This window comes from Spodoptera frugiperda, chromosome 25, assembly GCF_023101765.2.
Source record: "Spodoptera frugiperda isolate SF20-4 chromosome 25, AGI-APGP_CSIRO_Sfru_2.0, whole genome shotgun sequence".
Taxonomy (NCBI): Eukaryota; Metazoa; Arthropoda; class Insecta; order Lepidoptera; family Noctuidae; genus Spodoptera; species Spodoptera frugiperda.
This window is the reverse complement of record NC_064236.1, coordinates 3481198-3499825: the sequence shown is the minus strand read 5'-3', so window position 1 is coordinate 3499825 and position 18628 is coordinate 3481198. Positions and strand designations below refer to the sequence as shown.

The 18628-nt window shown below is 38.5% G+C and overlaps 2 protein-coding genes and 1 pseudogene across 9 annotated transcripts; 2 read left to right on the top strand and 1 right to left on the bottom strand.

Annotated features, from left to right (window-relative positions):
- The first annotated feature begins 1966 nt into the window (after positions 1–1966).
- LOC118264474 (proton-coupled amino acid transporter-like protein CG1139) lies at positions 1967–17075 on the top strand. Of its 8 annotated transcripts, none has more exons than XM_035577007.2 (12): positions 1967–2049; positions 2184–2265; positions 2352–2554; positions 9109–9199; positions 12321–12411; positions 12494–12553; positions 14034–14184; positions 14733–14939; positions 15363–15632; positions 15904–16079; positions 16199–16386; positions 16472–17075. In XM_035577007.2, exons 4-12 carry the CDS (start codon positions 9133–9135, stop codon positions 16738–16740), a joined length of 1479 nt encoding a protein of 492 aa, XP_035432900.1. In that variant the 5' UTR covers positions 1967–2049; positions 2184–2265; positions 2352–2554; positions 9109–9132; the 3' UTR covers positions 16741–17075. The 8 variants fall into 8 exon arrangements, with proteins under 8 accessions (XP_035432900.1, XP_035432961.1, XP_035432954.1 ...); XM_035577037.2 differs by having other exon boundaries at positions 1996–2049; positions 2194–2265; XM_035577068.2 differs by lacking the exon at positions 9109–9199 and having other exon boundaries at positions 1969–2049; positions 12497–12553.
- On the top strand, positions 2561–6813 carry LOC118268450 (uncharacterized). Its single transcript, XM_050704370.1, has one exon. The coding sequence runs from the start codon at positions 4840–4842 to the stop codon at positions 6145–6147; it is 1308 nt and encodes a 435-aa protein (XP_050560327.1). The 5' UTR covers positions 2561–4839; the 3' UTR covers positions 6148–6813.
- LOC118268448 (uncharacterized) lies at positions 7551–9102 on the bottom strand (annotated as a pseudogene).
- Positions 17076–18628: the final 1553 nt, after the last annotated feature.

The window sequence follows — 18628 nt, the reverse complement described above, 5'->3', positions numbered from 1 at the left end:
ACGAATGATTCTTCTGCTATTATTAGTATTTACAAATGATAACTGATGTATTGGCAACTGATTAAAACTAAAACCACAAAAATCCAACCAGATTTTTTTTATTTATTGATGTTTTTGTAATCGATTCGGGATTTTTTTACCAAAACCAAAAATGTTGAATATCTCAGAAACTAGCCACTTTCCGCCCAAGGACCTCAGGGCTAATTTTGTAGGAAATTAGTTGTATTATCACCTCCCGAGAGGAATACGTCGAATTCAAAGTCACCCTGTATATGTAGGAACAATGTAACTACCATACGTCAAAACTAACGGGACAATAAAACCAATTTGTAAAATAAAATAGCGGGTTATTTCAAACATAGTGCCCACATATGTACACTCACAATTTTGAAATAATGCTTCTATACAAATAAAAATAATATATAATTTAATCTTTCAAATCAAAAAATAACTGCTTGATGCCACAGGATCCCTAGACTGCATTGGAATAAATTAGTACTTTAAGTTAACGTGTAACTAGTGATCGTATTTGAGCATTGTCTAGTGTGAGCGAGTGTCCAGTGGAGCCGGACCAACATGCTGCCACGCATTTTTATCTTCAATATAATCTGACAGTTTATAATATGCCTGTTTACACAGTTCACGCTTTATACAAGATTTAATTTTTTTCTCGTTCAGATTCAGTATGGTAGTTGGTAGTTTATTATAACATTTAACACAAAAACCCATGAAGGATTTCTGCACTTTGGACAATCGGAATTGCGGTATAGCCAACTTATTTTTACCTCTCGTATTAAAATTGTGTCTGTCGCTTCTTTTTTCAAACAATTGTTGATTTTTTCTTACGTACATAATATTATCGTAAATGAATTGAGAAGGCACTGTAAGAATATTTATAGTTTTAAACAGTTCTCTCAAAGATTCGCGACGGAGCAAGTTATATATTGCTCGAATAGCTCGCTTTTGCAAAATAAAAATTGATTCTACATCCGCGGCACGTCCCCACGGCAAAATGCCGTAAGACATTATGCTGTGAAAATAGCTAAAATAAACAAGGCTTTCCTTTTCTATACATCCGTTAGCTGCCTAATTTGTCTGACTGCATATGCAGCTGAGCTTAGTCTCCCCGAAAGTGCTTTTATGTGGGGCCCCCATTGTAATCTGTCATCTAGTGTGATACCCAAAAATATAGTCTCCTTAACAAATTCCAACTTTTGTCCGTTCAAAGCAACATAACATTCGTTATTTTGTACGTTTGGCAAGCAAAATTTAATACATTTGGTTTTTTTCTCATTAAGCGCCAAGTTATTAATAGTAAACCAATCATAGACTCGAAGAATGGAGCTGTTTACGTCGTCAAAATTATTCATACGTCGACCTATCTTAAAAATCAATGATGTATCATCTGCAAACAGCACCATTTTTGGTTCATTTTCGAATATGAGTGGCAAATCGTTAATGTAGACTAAAAAACATTTAAAAGGTTTGTGACACTTAAGTTACTACAAGTAAAATAAGTATTTTGGTGGTTGCCTAAAAACAAACGAGTTCTTTGACCTTTTTTTGCTCGATATTTAATCATTAAAGAAATGGTACGGAACTCGTCTAGTCTGCGAGGGAACACTTCAAGTCCCTTCTAGTCTACGAGTCCGACTCCCACTTGTTTCTTTTCTTTTGATCTAATTCAGATATATTTAGCACATCGATACATTGCGAGTGAGACTCGACAGTAAACAAAACTAAAGTAAGTGAGTACCTACTTAATCGACTCTAATGACATTTGATATAGCCGTAGAATAGGAAATGGAACATCCTTGGGAAAAAGGGAAAAATTAAAAACTCCCGCGTGTTTTCATGTATGCAGATTTAAGGTGAACACGATAGACATAGTAAACATAATATTATGGGAGGCCGGTCGAGTGTTTCAGCGCAGCGCCGCGGCGCACCACCCCGGGCCGCCCGCCGGACGCCCGACGCGCGCCGCACTCCGCCGCGTGCCTTCGCCGACTACTTCACGCGTCCGCCACTAACTCGTGTTGTTCCTCGCTGGTAAGCCCAGTTCGCACTACCCTAGTATTTTAGTCAAATAGCGAGTATTTAGTAGCTCTCTCGCTTCGATTTTGAGTCAGAAGCGGGAGAGCTACTATATACGTACTCGCTACTCGACTAAAATACTACCGTAGTGTGAACAAGGCTTCAGCGTGACAGCCGTCGGCGCTGATTTGTTTGTGTGCATTTACCGACGCCGCAGCTAACCGGCCAGTTGTAAGTGGACCGTGTGTATTGCGCATTGCAAGTTGCACATTGCCGGAGGATCAGCTGCATATTATGCGATACTTTGGGTTTTGAAGGTGCCTACGGGAGTGAGTGACGTGAGTAAAGCCAGCCTGGTGGTAGGCCGGGCTACAACGAAGCGTGTAGGTGGAAGCGTGGTGAGCACAGGGCGCATGCGCCGGGCGCGCACCGGGCCCTCGCAGCCGACGCGGGTGCCGCGCAGGCTGCGGCTGCCGCCCCACCTGCTCCTGCACGTCGGGCTCGTGCTCTCCGGCCTGGGGTAGGTCGTGACCATAGCTCATGCTAATTATGCTTCTAATTATATCAACAGTAATAGATCCTTAAGCTTCGATATTCACTGGTATCGCAGACGCGACAGTTACATCATATTTGTACCCCTATGTCATAAACAACATGTTACGTAACTCTAATATGATGCCCATACTTGCACCATGTAGCATACAATGTCACTATACACCATACACTGTATCACTCATGCATAGATAACATATTATTACAAAAACATTAAATTATAATGTATTTGTTTACAAAGAAGTCGGTAAAATGTGGATGACAGTTAAAAAACATTGATGAAAGCACCTAGCTAATAGCTATCCTAATTACGTAAGAATACCGATATTGCGTGAAGTGAGTAAAAAAGGTACATAGTTACAACGCTGAGAGTACCAGGATTAGGAGAGTTGTTCAAAACTAACCTAAAATTGGCAAATGCTCTCCCGTTTCCGAGGTGAATGAACCGTTGAGTCATACATAACCCGTACCTAGATGATAATATGCGATTTCTTAATATAAATTGTGATTTTTAAAATTTTCTTTTTATATCATTCCTGCGTGTAGCTTAGTATCAGAGCAAAAACTTAAAACAACACTAAATATAAAATAAAAAATGGATGTTTATTTTTGCTTTTTCCAACAACGTAAGCACTAAATCGATTTATTTACATGTGCTTACATTATTTTCAAAATTAAAATATAAAAATATTTGGGTGGCTACCAATCATCTCTCTTCATAATCCACAGACCCATCTTGTTCATAATTTCGTTTGCTTTATTCATACTTAAATACATAGAATTATAATAAAAACAAAAATAATTATGTTTCAAAACTATTGCTGTAGATATTTTAAAATCATGATAGTTTATTGCCCACTGTCAAACTATTTTTTTTTTATTTGATGAAATGAAGTCAATAAATAACAACATATTTTGTTTGCTTTTTTTTTTAAATTTAATACGAGTTTGTCCCGTTTTAGCAATAATGATAATAGGTAATTTTAAAATATAAAAACAAATAAAATTACCTATACATTTGTTAAGAGTAATATATTAAAAGTTATGTAGTTACCTAATCGATTTATTTAAAATATATCGCAAATTAAGATCTCAAACTATCATTTTACCGAATTCCGCACAAACAACGGATTCGGGGATTAAAAAGATCCTGTTTTTAAAATCAAATACATTCGAAATTAGAATTCTATGCAAAAAAATAAATATTTGATTTAAAATAGCCAGTACGGCAGAACGACAATTGACAACATTTCAAATTTTTAACATGCATGTATTATTATGTTATATAAAAGTAAATCGAAAACAAGGGTACCCATATTTTTTCATTTTTCGAAATTATGTACTTTTCATTCATAATTTCGAGTTTGAAATTCAGTGTATTCTAAAAAGACGTAAGCGCCAAATTACGGTTGAATGGCGATAATACCTTTGCCTCACTGAGATGCGTAAAAAAGCCTAAACATAGACGTCTAATCAGTGTTGTCAACCTTAATTTTAGAAAATTTGTAGAATATGTGACAGAAATCGGTAGAAGTTGGTAGATTCAGAGATTAAAAATAGGTAGATCTACCACCTTAATTTAATAGGATTGTTTCGTTAAAAATACATACATACATACATATCGTCACACCTTAAATGTCCGAAGGGGTAGGCAGAGGTGCATATCATGGCACGTAATACCACTGTGTTCACCCACTTTTCACAATTTATATTGTAAGTCCCATGTAATAGGTGGTGAGCCTATTGCCATATACCGGGCACATTTCCAGACTCCGTGCCACTGAGAAAAGCCGAAAAAAACCCAGTAATAATTCGCCCGACCCGGGAATCGAACCCCGAGACCCCTTGCCCGGCAGTCGCACTTGCAACCACTCGGCCTTGTGCTTAAGCATATCCTTATTAAAAAGTTTTGGATGATTACTACACCAAATTCAACTCAATATTATGATGTAATGCTAACAAATAGCTCAAATGCTAAAAATGATACACATTTATGTGTCAAAAATTATGAAAATAAGAAAATAAAAAGATACATTAGAATATTTTGAAAAATAGGTAGATTTGAGGATTAAGTTGGTAGACAGGTAGACTGAGGGCAAAGTTGGTAGATCTACCTAAAAGTTGGTAGATGTGGCAACACTGCGTCTAATGTATCTATTGTCATTGAGAACTTTCAAACTCGTTGGCGAGCTTGTGATTGTGTGATTACAAATTTTGTTATTTTTGTGTTGTTATCCTCATTACTAACTCATCATGAAAGTTTCGGAAGGATTCCTAGTTGCCGATAGCAGAAACTTGCCGAAAGTTGACTATATAATGCTATTGCAATATATGCACGAAAATGATTGCTATAATATTGCAGAAACACGTAGTGCCAAAGCATTACTAGCGTCACGTGAAGCATACGTAGACACAGCTGTAGGATACGTAGAAGTCAAGCGAGACGGAAACTTATGCACTGTTAAATGCAGGGTAACACCGGAACATAAGGTAAAAGCTAGGCTTTATCAGGTTACAGCTGTAATCGATGAATCTCTTGAGAAGATTATCACAGTGGAATGCAATGACTGTGTAGCTTCTGCAGGAGGCTGCAAGCACGCCATATGCTTTACCATGTGGCTGATAAAACGGTCAGATGAACCATCGACTACATCTACTCACTGTTATTGGACTAAACCAAAACTAGCTGGAGCTGTAAGTCACCAGAACTTCATCTTGGCAAAAAACATTGGCAAAAAGAAGAGAACTCCAGATAATGTGGACATGACTGTTAGTATTGGCATGTTTTCGGAAGAATGTAAGAAACGTAAAGTTGTAACAGGAATGATTTTAAATTACTGTGGAAATCAACAGCCCCAGTTAAATGACTGTAGTGTGTTCAATTTAGTGCTGCAGTTTATACACCAAGTAGATGATCACTGTTACAACAATTTTAAATCTTTTTCTGCAAGTAAACTTACTGTAGATGTACTTGAATCGATTGCTGAAGCTACAAAATCTCAAGCTGACTCTAAATTGTGGCATTCTATGCGTCAAGGGAGAGTCACAGGGTCCAAGATCTATGAAGCTATTCACTGTAAAACAGAGAATGGTGCCTTAGTACAAAGCATTCTCGGAGGTTACAAGGTGCCAGAAACAAAAGCCATCAGAAGGGGCAAAGTGTTAGAAAAAGAAGTAGTCAAGGAGTTAGAAAAAGAATTCGGAGCAATTCAACACACAGGGTTGATTTTAATATCCCCTATCATTGGAGTATCACCTGATGGGATTTGTAGCGACTTTGTGATCGAAATAAAATGCCCTATAAGTGAGAATACAATAAAAAATTATGTGAGAGATGGTATACTAGGTGAAAAATATAAAGCGCAGATTATGGTTCAAATGCATGCTGCAAAAAAATTAAAAGGACTGTTTTGTATTGCTGATCCTACTTTTGAACAAACTAAACTCCTACATAAGTACTGGGTAGATTATGATAAAAAGTATGTGACAGGTTTATTAGATAGAGCTGAAGAATTTTGGAAACAATTTATTTTTAAAACAGTTTTACAAAGTGCTAAATAAAAATCAGTATAAATCGTATTTGCATCTTTTATTTTTTTGGGTAGTCTACAATGATTTAATCAATCAAAATACAATTTACAGACAATAATAGATATTAAGACTATGCTATATAGATATACATTATACACTTAGGTCAAAGTCAAAATTATTTATTTCAAATAAATCAGGAAGGCACTTTTGAACGTCAAAGCAAATATAAGAATATTAATAACGTCTGTCTGTCAGTCAGTCCTCTAGTGAAGCTATTTGCTTGTTCCAAAGTGTAGATTCCTATGGAGAAGAACGAGCAAGAAACTCCATTATTGGAATTACTTTATTTTTTCGTAACCCTGTGGAGCTGGACCAGCCTGCTTCCAAGCATTTTTATCCTCTATATAATCATTCAATTTGTAGTATGCTAATCTACACATCGTTTTTTTAATACATAATTTAAATTGTCTTTCATTTAGGTGTTTTATTTCCTCTGGAATTTTGTTATAACACTTAACACAGGATCCCATGAACGAACATAATATTTTTATAGATAAATTGACATGAAACTTCTATTGAAATGTCAGAAATCTCATCAGAAATCTACACTAAAACTAATTCAGACCCAGGATTGTGAAATACCTACTCTCACGATACGAGATAAGGAGTGAGGCACGAGTAAGGCATTATATAAACATTATTTTATTCATTTTTAATAATAGGACTATGTAGATTTATCAACCCGCATGCCACAATGACTGCATCGTCACAATGTTGAATTAATTTATTATTTAGTACAGAGTGTGGTTTTAACAATTTGAATAGCCTTACTCTCCTTATCACCCTCTCAACATGAATACGCAGACTGGCAATGACCTTACTTTTGATAGCATCCTGTTTTGTCAATTTTTGATCTTTTGCAACACTGGGTGGCCGAAGTAGATTATTTTGATTTCTACTTAGCAATGCGTCCACGTGCTTAAATCCTCTGTCTGCCAATACAGTACATTTTGGTGGCAGCACATCCAGAAAACCGCTGTTTTCCACAATATTGGCATCAGATACACGACCCCCAAAACCAACAGACACAAAGTTGATAAAACCTTCAGGTGTTGTAGATATTAAATATTTTAACGTATTAGCGTTTTTATACTGTGACCAAGTTAGAGACTGGGTAATAGGATTTGAAGGTTTTTCGATTTCTATTTCAAAACAGTCAATAATGCAATATACATTTGAGTAGTCTTTGTTGGTCCTGAAGGAGATTGGTAAGTTTCTTTTGACATCATACACTTTAGGAGAAAATATAAATTGTGAGAAGAATTTGGATAGAACACTCAAAGTTCTGAAAAATATTCTCCATAATGTGGTTAATGATATCTCAAAAAAATCCGAGATTTGGTAGAAAGGGGTATTATTCTTAATCTTATACAAAGTTACTATTATATCTATAGATTTTACATTGAGATTACTTTCTAAATAACTAATTAACCAATAATAATTCTTTGGTAAGCCTATATAATTTTGTGGTTTTTTTTTAATAAGGTCAAGCATAAAGGTTCTCCGGGTCTGAATTACAGTTTTAGTGTAGATTTCTGATGAGATTTCTGACATTTCAATAGAAGTAGAACTTCCTTGTGTTGAAGGCAACACCATTTCTTCCATCTCATCAACTTCAGATAAAGGTTTCTTTATCTTCTTTTTGGAAATGGTGCAATAAGTAATTCTATCTGATGTTTTTGGCTTCACTTGTACTCCTTTGCTGGCTTTTGTAGTGAATGGATTTTTACAAACTGAATGAAGTGATGAGGAAGCTGTTGAAGATGTGCTGGGTTGAGGTTCAATAATTTCTTGAAGAACAGTTGAAATTGGTATCTTCACAAGAGATTGTGGTAGCCGAGTCTTCAACTTCGGTCGCATTTTCATTGTTGTCCAATACCAATAGTTCTCCAAATCTTCCTCCAACTAAAAATAAATAAATTTTATATTTTAAATGAATAACAACAACCTACTTACATTGTAAGTTATTATGTTATATATTTTAAGTTAATTGAAAGATGTGGTAACAGTTATTACAATATTACTCTATAGGTAACAGGATATAAAAATCAGTGTTTAGTTACTTACATTGAGATGATCTTCGCATATATATATAACACGTTTAGGACATGATCTACCCACAGCATTGCACCACTCTTGTTTTGTTGAGTTAGGCACCGCAAAAAAAGTTTTTTGGGTATCTCTAGAATTGTTTTTGCAGGCTGGTACAAAACAATATTTTGGATCCTTCATTGGCGTATATGTTTCATTGAAATCCATTGTTTTGAACAGTTGTTAATAATAAAAATAAGCAGTGTGTCGATTCGATACAAAAATATTGTGTAAAATCAATTTCGATTTCGAATGTAAATATTTTCAAGTTACAACTTCAAGTGACATTAACAACATTGACATTTGACACTTGATGTTTTCATCTGAAACCATAAATGCTAAGGCAAAGGTAACGACTGCATTCTGCCGTATGTATGACGTCATCACACGTTTTGTGATTTTAATTATTTTTCTCAGAAATGACAAATAAAAAAAATATGAAATAAATATATTTGAACTCAGGATACGAAAATAAAGAAATGGTATTTTTGTTTCCATGTCGTATCAGTTTTGAAATGTTGTCAATTTCATAGGTAAAGACCTATTATAAAATTGATCCCGTTCTAATTGGTTAGCTCATATTCATGGCACTTACGACTCCTCCGGTGTTGCGGGTGTCCATGGGCGGCGCTGATCGCTTACCATCAGGTGACTCGTCTGCTCGTTTTCCACCCATTCCATAAACAAATTAGGCGTAGAGCGATGTTTTAAGACACAGTCATACTCACCTTGAGATATAAAAAAAATGTGTATAATTTATACACAACACCGTGTTTGCAGCACAAATCACCAGACGATAAGTTGTCTGGTGGATTTGTCAGTGAAAAAGTTGTTTTCAAGGTTCCAGTACAGCAATCAAATCAAATGGACGGAGACCAGGGCCTGACAGATTCTGAAGTACTATGGATAGACGAGCGTCCCTCCATAGCGGGTTAGAGTGTAGCTTGTGCAGTGAAGGGAAAATAGACGCTTTTACTGGCTTTTATTTATGCTGCATTGTTGCTGGTGCTAAATGAATGATTTTTCTTCTTCTAAGCAATTTTTTATGTATGCCATTATTTTGTGTGTACCCTTAGTCAAGAGAAGATGAAAAATTATCTACTGCTTGTATATATTTTGTTGTTAGCTTCCTTATTTCCTAGCTAAAATAAAATCTAACAAACTTCATATAATTATTATGAGGTTCGATTTAGCTTGAATATAAATGTCTTTACTCAAAACCTATAGGATTCAGTATTATACATATATTTATTATTACTAGCTTAATTAAATACATAAACAGTAAAAATATCGCGATTATTAAAACTGAAAGTAATATTTTATTTATAAATCACACGGGACACAGCACGGGTATCCAACTACTGATGGGGCCAATCTTTTATTGAGTGGAGGCCACGTAGATACCGGCAAGTCTACCCACCAGGTTAACAGACCTGACTATACTTTAGTTATTTATTATGTTAGTCGCAGAGAGCCACTGGCTACAGGCAACTGATCCATCCTTAAGCCATTTGGGACGGTGTATTATTATAGGCAATGTACTACTGAAAATAGGTCTCTCCGAAATGTAGGTGAAAGATATAATGAGGATAATAATGACATCAAAAATTAAATTAGGGTTGTATTTTAGAAAGCATTTCATTCAGACCTGAATTGATTGGATTTATTCCAAGTAATATACAGCGTGTAAGAAAATAGGTCATAGTAACATATCTAACGGTAGTACAAAGGACAATTAAAGTCACTTGTTGCAACTATTTGCGTTCGTTTTCATTACGTTGCCGAGGTGAGGTCGCCGCTGACCAGGCGCTGGTTGTGACAACGATCCAACGATCCAATTGCCTGTAAATGACTTGTAGTTGACAAGTGGATCCCGAGCCCGGTAATGGAGGGCGTGGGCGTGCGCACGCCGGCCGCGGCTCAGTCCGCGCCGCCGCCGCCGGGACCGTGCGCGCGCGCCGCTCTCCTGCCACGCTCTCCTGCTACGCGCTCTAGTGTCCCTGTAACCAGTTGTGTGTGTCACCGCGACCAGTGTGGCCTGTTTACATTGTACCTACTGCGATTACTCTGTATGTAATGCTTAGAATAGTTGTATTTGCTGTGTGATTATCATTTACCTATATATAACATCTTGCGTTTGATAACAAAATTGTTTCATAAATAAACGCATTGTGGGTATTACATAAAGGAAAATGGCCGGTGATGTTTACGTGCTTCCCTACTTTACGTATATAGCGAGCTTTACCAATTTAATTCTGCAAAGATTGAGCCACTTTTCGTGAGTCTATTATTAGACCAGGAAATTAATCTAACACAAAAAAGCAAAGCGAACTAGTCTCGGAAGCCCATCGCGTGATACACAATAAAAGCTAAACTTGTCATGTCGTGAATACTATATGTGACTGTTTCATATATTACATATATTCAAGAAGACTACTTGAGCTTTCTTTCTACCTGTTATCAGTAATAACTACACTTATTCGATGAATAATAATCAAATAGGCTTTAGCTTGTAAAAAAAAACCAGGAAAGAGCGACATTAAACTCGTGAACATGATTCGACCACCGGCGTAAGCAGATGTCAGTTGCCATGGTGACCAAATCGAACGATTTATAACAATCAACCATTGAACAACCCTTCCCATGGGAAATACTGTGTGAACAAAGCATCTTGTGTTGTGTTCACATCGCGGTTACAACGACACTTATTGTCGTGTCGTGACAAATTTTCAAATTACGGACACTCGAAATCATACTCAGACATTCGATGCCCTGCCCGATGAACCCTCAGTGTATAGAGGGTTTGGTGTATAGCGTCGTCGTCTATTCGTACCTTAATAACACTCGTAAAGCAACTCAAATCAAGTGACTAGTGTTGATAGGGTTTATAGGAACCTGATTCATGTAATTAGTGTTGATCATGTTTTTGCCCATCTAGCAAGAGGTAGCAAAGGCTACGGGCTCCGCGCTATATATGGGATCCCCGCGCCTGCGCCCCAATAAACGAAAAACTGACTACCAAATCCACAAATTAAAACTAATAACAAAAAAATACTATCATTCATGACATGACCCACTGATAGTTTTTAATAGGCAATGTAACTATATGGCCCCCTGTTCACATTTGGTACGGGCCCCGCGTTGGCTTTATCCGGCACTGTTGTTAAGTAAAGTCAATATCTTGTGTTGAGAAGTACCAGAATCGAGTTGCTGGAACGCAAAACCAACTACAAAATCTTATTTGCAGTATCTTTCAAATAAGCAGTAAAATATAAAAAAAAAACAATTATATGTAAGTTAAAAATTATAATAATAGGGGCCAACCGGCGTGGTTAGGGTTAAACCTGAGGTCCTTAATTCGTCCACCAGCCTTCTGGGGTAGTTATAGGACTAACTCATTGCCAGGCACAATGATATCCCTGACTACTACTCCACATGTCGACAACCTCGTGAGTTAAGTCAAGATATTCGATGTTTACTTTTTTAACTTTCATTAATAATAAATAAAACATTTATTATTATTTTATAACCGACATGCTAGCGTGATATTGTATGTGATAGTATAGTTTTTCAATAAAACATATTATAAACCTACCAATATTTCCGCTCACTAGGAATAGCAGACAGAGACTGGACTAAGAGGTCCAGAATAAAGTTATGTACATACTGACTATAGTGGTTAGGTTTAAATATAATTCTACGTACTTGGGAAACATTTCTACTTATTCTATTAATTATTACTCTGACGCTTAATGAGGAACTCGACTAGTTTCAAGCCACGCTACGGGCCCATATTCAGGAGCAGCACACATGACGCTCCGTCGTGTAGCCAATGTTTGGCTGTAATAGTATACAAAGTTTTTCTATGTTGCAGGCTTTTAAATGCTTATTTGGCTTTTGCGAATAAATCTAGATAAAATGTGTATAAAGCACAGAAAAATGTTAATGCCGTATTTGGATAATTAATTGTAACATAAGCGCTTACATAGAATAAGGCTATATTGTATTGTATTATATGTATATTTACGTGTACGTAAATTTGTCCATTGTAGCCGTCGGCAAAATGAGCAAGTCCCAAGACAGCCACCACTCGGAAACGGTGCACCTCCAGCCCGTGGGCGAGGCCGCACAGCCAGGGTCCAAGTGAGTATGACTGGCAGCGGCTGCTGATGCTATACAGCGGCAAATGTAAGTGATGACATGATGACACATCCGTCATTGCCAGCAGGGAGTTCGAGTCCGAGTACGACCCGCACGAGCATCGCCAGCTGTCGAACCCAACGAAGTGAGTACACAACACACTTATATCGTCCTTGTATACCTAACTAGCGACCCGCCCTAGCTTCGCATATTTGATATGTTATGCGTCCTTCCTCTTGAATGACTATCTATTAAAAAAACTGCAATCGCATTAAAATTCGTAACGTAGTTTTAAAGATTTAAGCATACAAAGTGACATAAGGACAGAAAAAACTAGTTTTTTTTATACTATGTAGTGATATTATGGTGGTTTAACACCAAGGCAAAGGCTGCATGTATATATAGTACTCTTCGTATCCTATATGATGCTAAACACGAGCGTACATAATAAGGAGAAATACATTAAACACGTGGGAAAAAAGAGTGCATGCATTACGAGTACTACTGAGAACGGTTTCGTGTTTCTTACACGACAATGATAACTACCAGTATTCCACTTCTCCATACTTTGTTGAGCTGATCCTGAGCCTGATGATAACCATTCTTTGCTTGATTTCATTCGTACATCCATGATCCATCACTGGGGGCCTACTCTAAATTCAACGAACGAACAAAATAACTTCGCAGATTGCATACTACATAATTATCTATTTATTGCGATTTGCGAACTTTCGTGAACAAAAATGAACGAATGAAATGAAGATAAATAAATAAGTTTTGATATGAAATTAAAAATAAAACCTTATTTCAAGTAATTCTATTAGTAAATCAATAAAACCTACGGCCGATGATTAAACGAAACACCGGAGTAGGCCCCCTGTTCATAAGTTCCGTATAGATATTAACAACAGTAATGATCGAATACAGTCGTTGACTGGTCTCAATGAAGCTAGTCTTCTTTAACAAGCTCTTTGGGTTTACTCAGACGTGTAACGCTTTCGTATTAACACATGTGTAATTCTTCGCCAACATTGCTAAGGGGCGAATCTTATACAATTTCTTATTTGCGGTTTGGCTCTTTGTGGTGTTGGCGACGAAATGTACGCCACTAGCCACGTGTACTAGCCGTTATAAGCCTAACCGCAACGCGAGTCTCAGATATTAATTTATAGATCACAATCATCTTGTAGAAGATACAGGCGTTCAAAATAGCGCTGGAAGGTTGAACATAAAATGATCAGTAATTGATAGAAGAATACGTGTTTAAACATTTTTTAAGTTTATGGAAAATTGCTATTTATACATACGAATAATGTCCAATACATATATGGAAACAAAATCAGTTTCCACTGATATTACAAATTACGCAATCTCAACCTCAACGCTCAACGTTGTTTTAATATACTTAAGGCAAAATTAATTCTTCTTATTTTTTTTAACTTTTGCGTACATCGGCTAATTCCGCGGATCAAAGCCAACAGTCGAATAAAGTTCAGTCTCTCTTCCATAGCACATTATACTCGTTGTATCAGTTGGTATGATTGATATCCAACATCTTCTTCAGTTGCTTATTAAACCAAAAACATTTCGTGAAAAGTTATAATGCGCGTCGCGCTTGTTTCCAGCAATTGGGAGACTTTGGTGCATCTTCTCAAATGCAGTTTGGGTACCGGCATCTTGGCGATGCCGCAAGCATTCGCTCGCGCCGGCTTAGTCACCGGCGTGCTGGCGACCATCATCGTCGGCGTCTTGGTAACTCACTGCCTCCACGTGCTGGTAAGTCTTCACCACCATCAGCACCAGCTAACTGTATCGCTTACAACATTAAATAAAACTAGCTACTTCCGCGCGGTTTCACCCGCACTGCTCGGTTCCTATTGATTGTGGCGTGATAATTTATAGCCTATAGTATATGATAAATGCGCTATTCAACACAAAAAGAATTATTGAAATCGGACCAGTAGTTCCTGAGATTAGCGCGTTCAAACAAACAAACAAACTCTTCAGCTTTATAATATTAGTATAGATAGATAAGCCTTTATTGCTGTTTAAATTTACAAAACATTAACTTTACTTCTAATAACTAACTACCTATCTATTATAAATGTTATCTTTCAAGTAATTAACTTAGTATATCGGCGTTCGGTTCAAAAACAGCTTGTCTTTCGACATAGTCCTCCTCTAAAGATTTCCATTTCTCCCTATTTCACTTACCATTAAGTACCCCTTATTATCAATTCAGTAGTCAGGTTGGGATGAAACCTTTTTTGTAGGTACCTATTTAAAAATTAGCATAAGTAACGTTTGTGTGTATTGCGTTCCAGGTTCGATCGCAGTACGCGGCGTGCCGGCGCCTGAGAGTTCCGCTTCTTACCTACCCCCAGTCTATGTCGGCGGCACTCGAGGCAGGTCCGCCACCACTGCGCCGCTTCGCCGGTTCGCTCGCTACCACCGTCGACATCTTCCTGGTCGTCTACCAGCTCGGGATATGTTGCGTCTACATCGTCTTCATCGCTGATAATATTAAAAAGGTCAGCCCATGAGTTCCGTTCACAGTGTTTTTTGATTGATTTCGTGTAAGAAGGACTTGGTGTAGCTTGTGAGGTGATGTCGCCGCCGGTTCCCGGGCGCACGCTCGGCTCGGTACGCGGCGGACGTGGGATCGCGGTCGGTACAATTGAGTTAAGTGGGGCGGCGTCGTGCCCATTTCCTTACGTCAATATTCATCAAGCAATCCATTGGGCATGAGCCCATGACGCAATGTTTTAATAGTATTTTATTGGCACAGGAATTCCACCTTTCACCCACACACGTATGTTAGAACTGAGATTGTTTCTCTTGTTTCAATGGGTTCATTGTCCGTCTCCTTATGGAAGCTTTGATCGATTTACGGAGTTTACATAATGTATATGAGTATATGTGTGTTTGAGATTGATATTTGGGATTGTTTCTAGATGGTCGACCCGTACTATGCGATGGCAGTGGAATTCCACATGCTCATAATCCTGGGCCCACTGATCGCCTTCAACCTGATCCCGAGTCTGAAGCTGCTGGCTCCATTCTCGGCGCTGGCTAACGTGCTTACCTTCGTGGGGCTGGGAATAGTGGTCTACTACCTACTCACTAACAAGAAATCGGACGCACCCCTAGATCTCTGGGGTTCACCTTCCACATTCCCGCTCTTCTTTGGGACCATCTTGTTTGCATTGACAGCAGTTGGAGTGGTGAGTTACTTACCATTCTTCATTAAAAACATCAATGCGTGCTGGTGGCAAATTAAATTGTTCTACCAAACAAGTTTTGAATAGGTAATTTACTCAAAATGTAGAATAATTGAAATTGGAATTTCTTTACTGAAGAAACACTTTGTATCTATGTAAAGTATGAATGCCCGCTGAGCGATTCATTAAAACATACTACTTATAGTATCCCAGCGACTCAGCGCTAGCCACTGCCCTCTGCACGCTGCGACATATTGTGACGTGAGTGTTGCAGGTGATCGCCCTGGAGAACAACATGGCCACTCCGAAGGCGTTCGGCGCGCCGTGCGGGGTGCTGAACAGCGGCATGATGGTGATAGTGCTGCTGTACGTGGCGGTGGGCGCGCTCGGCTACGTGTTCTGCGTGTCCGAGTGCAGCGACTCCGTCACGCTCGACCTGCCACAGGGACCGTCAGTACTGAACTCTACTAACCTCTTATAATTTCACTTCTTTTAATTCTACATACTATTTTTCCGGTAGTGTGCATAGTCTTTATAGGAAGTATTTATTGTAAATGTGTATGTGGCAGGCTGGCGACTAGTGTGATCGCAATGTTCGCGGTGGCCATCTTCATCAGCTACGGGTTGCATTGCTACGTGCCGGTGGAGGTGGTGTGGCGCGGCTACCTGTTGCCGCGCCTGCAGCGCTCGGGGACGCCACCCGCGCGCCTGCGCCTCGCCGAGTACGGGTTGCGCGTTGCACTGTGCCTACTTACCTGTACGTAGCATATGCTTTGATCACTACTTTACCTTTAATATCGATAAACATAGATCAAGTGCTTGACTGAGAACTGGTGTTGCAGTTGTGCTGGCGGTGGCGGTACCTCGGCTGGGGCTGTTCATCTCTCTGTTCGGTGCGCTGTGCTTGTCCGCCCTGGGCATCTGCTTCCCGGCACTGATGGAGATGTGTGTGTCGTTCCCGGACAAGTTCGGACCGGGCCGCGTTCGCCTGCTCAAAGACGTGGTGCTGTTCATAGTGGGAGTGGTGGGGCTGGTGGCCGGCACGTACACGGCGCTCGTCGCCATCGTGCGCTCCTTCATGCCCGCGGAGGCGCCACCGCTGCACGCCTAGCCTGCGCGCGCTAGACTATTATTCCAAGGACAGTCTCATGCATTGCTCCCGCCATCAGACTTGTAAAAGTAGTAGACTCACATTATAATTGCTTCATGATAGGATTACACCATGTCAGTATTTAGATGATAAGTTAAAATGGCAGATAACCTGGACGCTGGTTGTATACCCACGTCACGCCGCACGTCGTCCACGTGATGCGCAGTTCGATATTGATTTAATTGTTACTTTGATTAATTATAATTTTATATAATTAATTTGTTATTTGTATAATTTATAGCAATCGTACCTGCGTTAATTTTTTTTATGTAAAATAAAGAATTTTGATAAATGAATTTGTGTGGCTTATTCTTTAATCCCCAAACAGCGAAATGAAGTAGGTACTAATTTGATATAGGTATTTACCTACTTAGTTTATATTGTTCGATGATCAACACATACATAAGGTATGCTAACAACTACGATTACACATCTAAAGCTTATATATAATCTATTTACTAGATTCACCATTGGCTTTTACCCGCGACTTCATGTGCGTGGAGTGGCCTATTCAACACTATCTGACATAATTTAGATTTAAAAAATCTGCACCTAGAATCTAAGAAAACCAAGGTCCATTCTTCGACTGTATGAAATTACAATGAAATCTGTTGAGCACTTTAGCATTCTGTCTGAATGACCATACAATATAAAACTATTCTTTGCACAATTACTTTAATTATGGATATCAAACATAAAAAGAGCTTGATTTGCAGAATAGAGCCAAGAAATATTTTTATGTAGGTACTGCTTGTTTATCAACCAAATTCTCTCACTTAATGGTGGGTTCGTATTTATCGCCAAAAAGATCCAGTGAATACCTACTAGTCGCCACGCAACGCAAACATATCATGAAGTAGATACATATCGAAATATCGAACTGAGTCATTCCAAACGTACCTAGATCACGTAAGTGGATTTGGCATATAATTGTGTAAGTATAAATAAAAACAAAAAACAATCTACTATAGGTAAATATGAAAGGTTTTGTGAAAAATCTATAAACCCAAAACTCTTTCGATACTGTGTGACTGACTAATAGACAGACAACACAGTCGAAACTACTGGACCGAAACCGAAACTTAGTATGTTGTTTATAGGAAAATTCAAAGAAGCACTATAAGAGTGTTTGTCTTGATTTCCTCAGGGTCAGTATAAACTGAGAACTACCTACTTATGCGTACGAACTCGCTGGCAGAAGCTAGTATTGCATAAACCATTGCTTACATACCCTCTAGGTCAGAGTAGTAAGCAATGGTTTATACATGCATCGTGGCAATCCTGGCAGTCTTCTGGGAACCTTTCCCAATAAACATGGTACTACAGTAGGGTATCTACAGATATACCAATCAATATTAGACCCAACCTTACTTACGGGTCTTACCTGTGGGTACTGAGATACCACTGGTATTTTTTCCAGCATGCCTGAAATGGCGCAGACTGTAGGTGTGTGTGCATATAACGCAGTAGTGGTTCCGCTGATACTCTCTTTTTTTTGTGTCGATGATTTTCTCCTGTGTCGTACAAACATACAATTTTACATACACATGACACCAGACCCGAAACAACAATTTATGGGCTGCACAGAGTTGCTCCGTGCGGGAATCGAACCCGCTATACGTTGCACAGCAGCCAGTTGCCCAGCCCCCAAGCCAACCGTGCAGTAAAACTCTACTATAGTATTTAACAAGAAAAGCTGGTAGGTATACCATCCGGACCCGCTTATCACTCGATTCGGTGATTTCATAACACTTCTTTACAGATCATATTAGTAACTAGCTGATCCGGCAAACATCGTACCGCCTCAATCATTTTTTCTCCCCTTTTGGACCTATCTTGGGCCTTTACA